This window comes from Zerene cesonia, chromosome 10 (genome assembly GCF_012273895.1).
Source record: "Zerene cesonia ecotype Mississippi chromosome 10, Zerene_cesonia_1.1, whole genome shotgun sequence".
Classification (NCBI taxonomy): domain Eukaryota; kingdom Metazoa; phylum Arthropoda; class Insecta; order Lepidoptera; family Pieridae; genus Zerene; species Zerene cesonia.
This window is the reverse complement of record NC_052111.1, coordinates 6529032-6540192: the sequence shown is the minus strand read 5'-3', so window position 1 is coordinate 6540192 and position 11161 is coordinate 6529032. Positions and strand designations below refer to the sequence as shown.

General features: G+C 34.6%; 2 protein-coding genes across 7 annotated transcripts in view; one reads left to right on the top strand and one right to left on the bottom strand.

Annotated features, from left to right (window-relative positions):
* Window positions 1–2277, bottom strand: part of LOC119829802 (double-stranded RNA-binding protein Staufen homolog 2) — an 11958-nt gene extending 9681 nt beyond the window's left edge. For 5 of the 6 annotated variants that reach the window (XM_038352514.1, XM_038352516.1, XM_038352518.1 and 2 more), the window contains exons 1-2: window positions 2138–2277; window positions 1892–2055 (exon numbers count right to left, since the gene is read on the bottom strand). In XM_038352514.1, the coding sequence (XP_038208442.1) occupies window positions 1892–2040 (149 nt within the window). In that variant the 5' untranslated portion in view covers window positions 2041–2055; window positions 2138–2277. The remainder of the gene's footprint in view (window positions 1–1891; window positions 2056–2137) is intronic. The other variant, XM_038352517.1, reaches the window with a different exon arrangement.
* A 302-nt stretch (window positions 2278–2579) lies between these two features.
* LOC119829563 (nucleoporin Nup188) overlaps window positions 2580–11161 on the top strand; it is a 10107-nt gene continuing 1525 nt past the window's right edge. The window contains exons 1-14 of the mRNA XM_038352132.1: window positions 2580–2753; window positions 2828–3041; window positions 3183–3787; window positions 3992–4112; window positions 4583–4696; window positions 5170–5469; window positions 5613–6118; window positions 6433–6613; window positions 6737–7001; window positions 7213–7505; window positions 7773–8075; window positions 8162–9592; window positions 9965–10071; window positions 10655–10871. Of these exons, the coding sequence (XP_038208060.1) occupies window positions 2734–2753; window positions 2828–3041; window positions 3183–3787; window positions 3992–4112; window positions 4583–4696; window positions 5170–5469; window positions 5613–6118; window positions 6433–6613; window positions 6737–7001; window positions 7213–7505; window positions 7773–8075; window positions 8162–9592; window positions 9965–10071; window positions 10655–10871 (4677 nt within the window). The 5' untranslated portion in view covers window positions 2580–2733. The remainder of the gene's footprint in view (window positions 2754–2827; window positions 3042–3182; window positions 3788–3991; window positions 4113–4582; window positions 4697–5169; window positions 5470–5612; window positions 6119–6432; window positions 6614–6736; window positions 7002–7212; window positions 7506–7772; window positions 8076–8161; window positions 9593–9964; window positions 10072–10654; window positions 10872–11161) is intronic.

The window sequence follows — 11161 nt, the reverse complement described above, 5'->3', positions numbered from 1 at the left end:
GTGGGAGAAAAACGGGTGTGAGTTACATACATACAAACATACAAGTGAAGCTAATAAAAGCGTGTTAATAAAAACCACTTTGACATGCTGTAATCTAGTGCTACATTTAATAAATTGTTAATGGTTTAATTAAAAGTATTTAAAGTTTGTGCACAGGTGGAAAACAAACGAGTCTAAGATACACTAATATTTACTTATCCCAAAAATATCTGTATATTAAATAAAAAATTCAGATTGAAATATGTATAATAGAATAGTGGAAGTGGAAATCAAGGTCGAGAAACCCATGGAACTATTTTCAATATAAAAGAAATCTATGCTTAAATAGAAAAGAAATACATTTGAATATTTATGAACTTACATTTTTTCAAGAATTTTATTACCTGCCTTATTTAAACTATGACCTATTTATTTTGTAACTTATTTCAAAAACCTTGTAATTTAATCTGATCAAACACACTTCACACTGCATTATAATACACAAATTTCTCATCCAATATCACAATCACAATTTAGTGTATGCAACGCATAAATTAAAAACACTCAGTGACAAATAAAAAAATAAATAAAATAGAAACCTTGCACAATTTCACTAGTCTGGTATAAAAAGTCCATGAGAAATTCGAAAGTCTTTCAAGGGGACCGTTTAGAGAGGAGCCTGATCTGATACTGTTATTCCAACTGGCCATTCGTTCAATAGATGCGATATATCAGGCTGAACACAAAACTCACATACAGTGTTCGATCAGCTTGGATCAAAGCTGCAGTCATATGTTCCATTCATGACCAGTTTAAGTAACAAAGGGAGCCGCAAAGGACCCTCCATATATCAACAAATTACACATAATTTGCATATGAATGTCGCCGCCGGTCTATAGACTGGGTAAAACAGAGGGATTTTATTTTTATTGAACAGTGTCAATGTTTGAGTGACCCATTCTTACAATCTCAAGTAAGATATAAAAAGCCAGATAGAATTCACCTTGTATTATTTGACATAATGTATACTTAAGGGGATTTTAGACAGATTGAATGGAGAATTATTCTAAATTAAAAATAAATTAGAATTAATATTTGATTTGAATAAAATCTAAAAAACTAAAAGTTTCAGAATCATTCAAAGTTTTCATAGATTCTTATTAGATATTGAATAAACTACAATAATATATTAAATATACTGTCTTATAACATGAATTAAAAGTTATTACCAATTACTTTTAATTTAATACAACCAATTAATAAATTAAACAGTTATTTGTTTTATGAGGTTTTTAACAAGATTCAGTCATGTTTTGATGAAATGTTTCTTGACTTATTTATTACTGACAAAGTCTATCTTGTAAGTTTAATAAAAGCTATATTTGAGAAATACTATCAATCGGAAGAAAATAATAAAGGACAAATATTTCTGTATCTTTCATTCATAGGACATACACATAAAAGCTGTAAACTACTACTGAATTAACAAAATTTGTAATATCAGCACATGAATTAATTGTTGCTATTTAATAATTAAATTTATTTAAAGTAGAAAGAATTGCTATTACATAGGTTTGGTATATAAGTAGATAATTAACATTATTTCATTACACTGATATAATATTAAAAGAATCACAACTATAAAATATTAAAAACATTGGAGAGAAAAATAACTTTAACTTTGAAAACAAACAATTAAAACTTATTTTTACTATTTAGCGCCGAATTTGTGAACATGTTGAACTAACGTTACATTACGTACGTTACGTACGCGATTAGCCAAATTACATCAATTTCAAAATCATTTTATTTATTATTTGAAATCATTCTAAATAGCAAGTAAACGCAAAATTAAAAGAAATAAGCTGTGTATGTGATTAGCAAAACAAAATAATAAAAAGCCGAACGTTACCTAGTCAACGTTACGTGCCTGTTCTCTCTGTGGCTGTGCATTTGATGCGGCGGCATTTGATGATGTGCAGGCATGCCCTGGTGACCCGGGAGGTGTTGGGGCGGATGCCCAGACATCGGCTGATGATGCATGTTCGGGTGATGCATCATCTTAAAGATCGCTGCCTGTGACACAAACAAAATTTGTTTCGTAAAAACATTTACCCTACAATTTGTTTTCACTTTGTTGATGGATGAAATTCCTTACCGACTATATGTTTAACTGTTTGTATTAAATTTCAGCAGGTCGATCAACATATATCCGCCTCAAATAACACCGATTTTAGGTTTATTTGGCAAACAGTAAAGAAAATCGTTTCGTTCAACATGCGGCCATGTTAAAAAGTGTATTATTAATGTTGCCATTTTACTTGTTCACGATGATCCGTCATTTCTAAAGATGTACCAAAAAGACAAACAAACACTCTATCGTTCGATTGAACCCAATGTCAAAATTAGATCAATTTAATATTTATGAAAATTGCTTTTTTTATTTCATTGATTCATGAAATACCTATTAGCAATGCTAAAAAAGTAAGAAATGTTCTCTATTATGCACTGGCAATAATTGTGGTGTATGATGTATCCATATTTCATGGACCGGACCGTGGAATAAAAATTTTATATGACACTTGTCACTTGTCAGTGTAACTTAACGGCTCCCCCGTCTCCATAACCTCACAAAATAGAAATTTAATATTTTATTTTTTATTTCCCGCGTCAAATAAGCAAAACAATATTACTAAAGCATTATAATGCTGAATTTATAGGAACCTTATATTGCCATTATAAAATTAAGCCACCATGACAGCTGCTGCTACTCCGTAAGTATTAATAATTAAAATGTTGTGCACTGCAAATCGCAAAGCCGCATCTAAATCCATTTGTATGTTTACAGATATTGGAAGCAGTTATGGCGCTGGACATCTTCACAAAGTCTTACAAACGAGGAACTTAAAAAGGTTTTAGATAATAAGGACATTATTAACTGTTTACAGCAAGGACTTGCTTGTTATAAATCTTCTAAAGCTAACTCATTTACAAAGCTGCAGTCTCAAAATTCAGAACAAACAAAGCTCTTAAATGTTGTACAAACACTGCAACATTACATTGTAAGTATTGGATTTATTTTACTACTGTTTTCACATGCAATAACACACTATAGTTTTGTTTATTTTCATTCATATCTATTTGTAGAAACTGAAATTTCGCTTTCTTTGATAATGGTGGCATTGATTTGTATTTCTTTCCAGGATGTAGACTGTTTTCAAATATGGGAAATTTTAAAACATTATTTATGTGATATTTCATATGGAACACCAGCAAATGCATTAAAAAATGTTGCGTTTGTTGATACAAGACCTACATTCCTATCGCCCAACGTTTGGAATTTCTATCATGCTGAAAGACTATTTGTATTGAAGTTATTACAATATATTATAGAATTTAAGTCAGATAAAAATCATAAGTATAATGAACTATTTAATAAAATATTCAATGATATAGGTATAAGCAATTTAAAAGCTTCGCTGATATCACAATTTGAGACACTGTTAGCATCTGCACCTCCATCAAGAAAGATTCAAAGCGATTTTAACAATGATACAGTGAGACAAGAATGGGCTAAGTCTAACTTAAGGGAACAAATTGCGATACTTCAGATTTTAATGTTGATAGCCAATGAACATCAAATAACCCAAGATGAGTTTGTCAAACTGTTCAAATTGTTTAGAAAACATAATTTTGGCAAAAATCAAGCTTTCAATGATCTCTTGGAAGAAAAGCATAGAGAAGTGTGCATGAGAGTAATGTATATGGAAATTGGGTTGTTTATGACTATTGTGGATTGTGAGAAAATGTGAGTATAAAAATGTGTTTATGACTAATGTGGATTGTGACTCAATGTAGTAGAGAATTAAATTGGAAAGTAATTTTTCCAATTGACTTTAATACATATTATAACTTTACAAACCTAAATAGAATACTTACTTTGTGTGTAAATTCATACTAGTGTTATTTTATATTTACATTATTCAATCAACCACATTCTATTCATTTTTAGTAAAAACCTGTCATCATGGATAGATGGAACTAAGGAGTCTGTAGAGAATGAATTTACAAAAATTCAACCACATATGGAACAGAGCCCAATGTTGATGACCTGGATGATGATTACATTACAGGTACACTATCAAATAAAATAGGTTTTTTTTTGTTGCCATATGAACTTTGAAAAGATTTTGTACTCCAATTTATTTAACATAAATGAGACTCATCACAGAAAATTTATAAGCTATTCTATGTGTACAAAAGTAACCTTGGTTATCCATTAAAATTAGTAAAACAAATAAATATTAGAAATATAAATAAGGAAGCTGTATAATTTTAAGAACTATGTAATTAATATTATACTGCTTTGCAATTATTGTTTATATGATACCACCCTTAATTTTTTTCACTAGCAGTCCGTCCTAGCTTCACCCATGGTACATATATGGCCTAAATAGCCTTCCTCAAAAAAAGGCTATCTAACACTGAAAGAATTTTTCAAATCGAACCAGTATATCCTAAGATTAGTGGGTTCAAACAAACAAATAAATAAACAAACTCTTCAGCTTTATAATATTAGTATAGACTAATACTTCCTTTGCAGAGTGATCAACATTTAAAATTATTTGAAACACAGTATCAACATTATGGAGCCATTTCACTTAGGATGAAAGTATTTGAGTTCCTGAGACAAATGCTAAATAGCACTTTGCTGAATGTAAGTAAATATAGTAATAATGATTCTGTTAGGTGGCTTGCCACCCGTATCAATTATTTAATATATTTCTATAAGCCTATCTTTAAATGCAACTTAAAAATATGCAAGATTTTTGATATTCTATGTAAGCACCTGAACCTGCATCATTAAGTAATTATGTGTTATGCATCTGTATTTAACAAATGGAATAGAACTGTAAAGAACTGCCTTTTAACACTTTGGGTGTCGCCGAGGGGTTAAATCAAACGAAAACTCAAGTAGCTCAGATTAAATATTTCTTGTAACACAATAGATAACTTAATACGACCGCACGCCACAAGAGTTAGACTCCAAGTCTCGCTCGGAATGCCGCGCCCCGCCAAGCGACCAACTGTGTGGCCAGTCGATAAAAAATAATTTACCCCTTTTTATTTCAATTCAGACTAATAATTAGAAAACCTTACAGAACCTTTTACTTAAATTTAAATTTTCAGGATGATTCCACATGTGCCATAATAGTAAGAAAGAGGGTTTTCAGACTTTTGAATGAGATATGTGACAAATTTGATGGAGATGGCACAATCAGCTGTCAACCTGGCATCATGGAATTATGCTCCGATTTGATTAAGTCCAAAACAATCGCTGAGCAGTTTTGGTTATTGCAACAAAAAGATGATAATTTTGGTGTGGTATCTTTATGGAATTCAGCGTTAGAGTACTTCCCTTTTAATTTTGATGCAATTTCCATTTTGGCTGGTGGTTTAGCTGAAGCAGGGAAAGAAAGTGTAAGAAATGTAAGTAAAAAACAATTAATGATACTTTCTGGTGTATTGTCTAAGTGTCTATTATCATTAGAATTGATCTTTAATGGGATTTAATGGTTCTGTTGTTATAATTCTTTTGTAATATTTGAGGTTTATACAATTTTACTTTCTAGCTTATTGCCGAACTCAAAAATCTACCTGTATACACAGAAATATACAATCCAAATACAGTACCAATAGTATCATTACAATCTGAAGATGCAGTTATTGGTAGAGATTACTACCCTCTCGGCGATAATACCTATCACATTGAAGCTGGGTCAAAAGCATCTATCTTAGAACGGAAAGAAGGCACTATGATTCATTTTCGTACACCCGTTTCATACTGGACAGTATTCAATAGTGAAATAGAGAAAGTTCTAGATAGAAAACAAGGTCATTATAACTTAAACATGACATTAGAAAGGGTATACAAAGGGACTAAAGTGTTGAAGGGTATATTGAAAGCGCTTGTAGAAGATAAAGAGATTCCTAAAAGTTTGGTGGGGCCGAGTGAAGGTGTGTTTGATGTGTTATTGAGGTTCATGCGTGCAGAAACCCCACCATTGCAATTGTTGGTTGAATGCCTCAATGTGTGCATTGCGTTGATACCATTGTTTTCTAAAGAAATTCATTTACGGTGAGTAAAATATTGTTTGTATCACTCCATGGTATAAAACAAAGTACCTTTCTGCTGTCTGTGTGTCTATGCTTAAATCTTTAAAATAACGCAACAGATTTTGATATTTATATGTTGATGTGAAGTATGATATGAAGGTTTATATGTATTATAACAGAGAAAAGGGAGAAAGGGATTTACTCTGAATTTAACGCGTGCGAAGCCACGGGCAAAAGACTGAACTGACCGGATCAAATGTTTTACTTTACTTTGTTTGCTGGATAAGATTTTAATGAAATGTCTTAATAAAAAAGATCTTTTTTTTATTTTTGCAGGTTAATAAATACTGGTCTCTTGCCCCGCATAACGAAACATCAGCTGTCCCATGTAGAATATGCAAACGGTGTGTCCTTAGACTCGGCAGCAGTTGGCTCATATCTCATATCTATTGAACAACCAAGTGGAACTTATAAGTTTCTTACTACTTATATTGATATGTTATGTGCCTTCCATAAGGTTTGTATACGGTATACAGTAGTAATAAAAAGATAACATTAAAGGTTTTTCCCATACATGCCTATAACTCACTCGCTCATAGTGTAAAAGTTGGTTATAAAGTTAATGGGTATTTTTTATCAGGTAACAACAGATGACCGTATTATAACGGAAATCCTTCTGCCGGGGCTTATTTTGATTCTCCGTGAAGTATTTCCTAATGTTTATGGTTGGCGGTACAGCTCAACCACAGAACGAAGGCTGCTCATACAGAAATGTGCAAACTATCTCACTATGGTTCTACAGCAGGCAGATAATAAACCCACAATAATGTTGTTGAAACGGACATGCATTCATGGTCTGCTGTATACAGAGAATGCACTGGAATTGCTGAAGATTGTTTCTATTGGTAAAATCTATAAGATTTATTCTGTACGATCATCCATACTGTTTATGATATGTTTTCTTGATTCTCTAACTGTAATCTTTGTCCAAAAAAATCTGAGTCCAGATTTATGATAGCATCACCATGTAATTTCAGTTGACACTCAATACAACAATTAATTAAAGAATTGTTAATTAATTAGTACACATAACCTTAAAACTGCAACTCCCTTCAGGTAACGAGTCTCTCGAAAAAATAATCCACGAAGATACAAACTGGATTTCTGGATCAGCATATCAATATACATTTACATTACAACGTTGTCTAGCGTTGATGATGTATGCGCTACGACAAAAGAGCCTTATAAACGATACAAACGAAGTGACTCCACTGGAACACCTGATATTCGCACAAAACAAACAAGTGGACAGACTGAAGGTTGTGCCCAATGTGGTCAGCTATATTAATCATGCATTCAACAAAAGTTTGTCGGTGTTGAGCTGTAGGCTTTTGAAGAGATTTGCTGATGTGAGTAACCTTTTCAATTGCACCTTTATCAGTTTAATTTTGGGAATCGTGACGTATAATATGTAAATTATACTATAATTTATATATATATATAGAATAGTTCAGCTATTCCTGAGATTAGCCGGGACAGACGCAAAAAAAAATGTTGGTACAGACAGTACAGTAGTGTATACATCCAAAGGTATTTGGTAAAAAACGGTTATTTTTATATTATGTACTGGTATGTTATTAAAGACAAAAGTAGTGTAATTCAAATTGATATTTCAGGGTTTCCAAATGTCACTCTTTGCATTGCTAGACATGAGCGCGTACAAAGTTCGGGTCATGTTCTTGGACAGATTGCGCGATGAATACGAAACTATTGGTGTTAAGGTGGCCATATTGGAGTTCGTCGCCACCTGTGTCGGCAAACAGCCTGGCTTGACCGAAGCATTCTTTATGATGAATCACGAGAGAGCTAAAGCAATCGAAAATGAAAAAGAAGCTGACACGAAAGTGAAAACAGAAGAAGATGATAGTTTTGAAGGTATTTTGGGGTACATGGCTGATTATTTGGAAACCGTTAAATCTGTGAGTAATTTGAAGCATTTTTTCGAATTCTTCTTACATGATATATCCTCCTCATATCTTTTAATAACACATGTTACCTTTTTCAGGATGCCAAATTACTCCATAGTCCATTGTTGGGTTGCATCATGGCCCTGTTTCATGCACTTTGGAAAAACAACATGCAAATTCTCGTCAAAAAATTACGCAAACATCCGAAGTTTTGGGAACACATGACAAGCCCTCTTTTTAGTGAAATTCAACCTGAACTTCGAACATATAGTCAAATATTTAACGTTCTTGGAATTGAGTTATTTGTCTCGCGAGAAAAGCTCGAACCCAACTTTAAAGAGGTTCTAGAACAGTTCTTCGATACAAACAAAAAGCATCTTGATACTTGGATAGATTTTATATTTTCCTTCAGAGGACGCGAAACTGAGGAAAGCGTCACCGATAAAGTTCCCGTATGGCTCGGACTTTTGACTTCATGGAAAGACTTTACAACGATATTTTGCAAATGTTTGCCTTTCAGTCTGAATATTGCGCACAAAACAAAAATGGTTGCTCCCTGTATGAGTGCGCTTTTGAACGAATTAGATGATCTCAAAGATGGACGTCTAGTCGTCATACTCGCTGAGCTGTATGTCGTAATGCTGGCGAATTGGAAGGAAGATTGTTTCGATAACAGAAAAGCCAGCGCCAAACAAATTGATAATTTACTTACTAACTTAGCTGCTGTGTATGAATGTTTACATCCGAGAGCAGTTCGTGCTATATTATCTATAGCTACAGTTGCTATAAGTAGTTTAGATTATGAGATCAAAGCCAACAGTCTTCTAGCGCAGAGTATAATTCGTTCAGTCACGAATATTAACAGCCTTGAATTGGGCAAACTTTTCGATTTCATCAGAGATGACACAACGATGGAAGTTGATAAAGAATCGAATGGACAGAGCGAGGAAATACCACCGATAGTTCTCTCGTTGGCTATGCTTGAACAGTGTCTCGATTTGTATGACGACGTGTTCACAGGACTGTCACAATGGTTCCAATCGACTAAGTTTACCAACAAATTACTCTGTTGCCTACAAGCGTGTTTGCAAAATAGACGCCATTACCACACGTCGTTGGCGGCGTTGCGTTGTTTGACCGCGTATGCTAGAGGTCCGTTTTCCAAAGACTTATTACTGAGCGAAATTGATCAATTTCTTTGGATGCAATTGTTGCCACCGAAAATTGAAGCTAATCCCAATGGAAATATGTGCGTTTGGACGCCTCAAGAGTGGTGGCGGGTTTACGGATACAGTTTAGACTTTATATCAATAATGGTCATGAAACATGGGGAGTTCTTTGCTAGTGACGCGATCACCTTTGTAGGCGTTCATTTGGAACATCTTGTAGAAGCGATATTACTGCCCCGTCAGATGTATAGCATTGATGCGTTGAATTTGTGCGCCTCCACACTCAACCTTGTGGTGCAGCTTGTTAAGTTTGAGGCAAGATGGCGCATTTTGAATATCAACTCGTTAATTTATATTATGGTAAGTGAGAATTTGGAGAAACAAAAAAAGAATCAACCAAAAATGTTTCAATTTTATACTTGCAATGGATGCAAATCTTTTCTTAGACCTAACATAACCATTTCACATTCCTTGAGACAGTTACTTAAAAAATATTCAAGAAATAATTAAATTAGATACATCTTAAAACTCATTTAACACATTTTTTTTTTTTTTTGTTAAAAATAGAAAGCCTGTGATTTACCAAATCTACAAAGAGGCATTCATTTCCTCGTCTGAATCTGTACTGTTAACAAATACACACACAAACACATATTGTATTGTATGTAAAGAGTGAACACATTGTATGATAAAAATATTCATGAATACATTAACAGGTTTTGTTAATTACAGCGCAGTATCAGTGCGTGCGTGCACCAGTGCGGCACGCTGATGCTGCGTGCGCGGCGCGCGTCCGAGCCGCACGACGAGCCCGCGCCCGCGCCCGCCGCGCTGCACAGGTGGTTTATAGATTTATACTTTTCGCTCGTATTGTATACAGTTATGAGCACTTTTTTAGATTTTAGTTTCAGGAATGGCTTCTTATTTATTTAAATTTGTTCATTTTTTAGTTTATAGATATCATCAAGTAATTTTATATGTGGTAGTCGAGCACGCTTCGGCACGAATTGGGCCAGCTCGCACCGGGGAAGTACCACACCCCCACAGAAAACCGGCGTGAAATAGCATTCTGCTGTGTTTCGTTCGGTGAGTGGGGGAGCCGGAGGCCCATATCCTTTTCCTTCCCCTTCCCAGTCCTTTCCTTTATTCCTCTCGCAAATCCTTTCTTAATCCCTTCCCAATTTAAAGTCGGCAATCCATTTGTAGAGGCGTAAGGTCTGTAATCGACTTTACATCTCTACAAATGTTCATGGGCGGTGGTAGCGCTTACCATCAGGCGTCCCACCAGCTCCATTGCCGACTGTGACATAAAAAAAAAAAAAAAATCAAGTAATGGTGTAATTTAAAGGCATCCATAATTTTAATTTCCCTATTTCCATATATCCCAATTCCAGTAAATACACAATCTTATTATTTTTTTAGGGTGCTGGAAATCCTGCACATGGCGATGCTCAGCCTGCTCTCATTCAGCCCAGAACTATTAAGCCTGCTAGCAGAGCCGGCGCTGGACCTGGAGCGTTGGCAGCCGCTCGTCGAGTTACATTTTGGAGCGCCCAAGATAACATATGAGCAGTTCCCGCAGCTCACGTTTGGGACTATTCTGTCTGTCATCTGTTTGTTGACGCGCTCTTTGAATCATGTATGTTATTGTGTCTTGAAGAAATTTTATGTATTTTTTTTTTTAATTAAATTTTTTTCTTTAAGTACTAACTGATTGTGTGCAAATGAAACTGCGCTGAATGCGTTTGAGACACACAGGCTTGTTTATTTATATAGAGTATGTTGAGCTTTTAAAAAAAAAAAGATTTTGGTTATTATTATTATTGTGCTACACACAGGCGTACCACTCGGAGGAGACGAGCGGCGCGCGTTCGCCGGGCGGCGCGGGGGGCGGCGCGGCGGGTGCGGGTGCGGGTGCGGGTGCGGGCG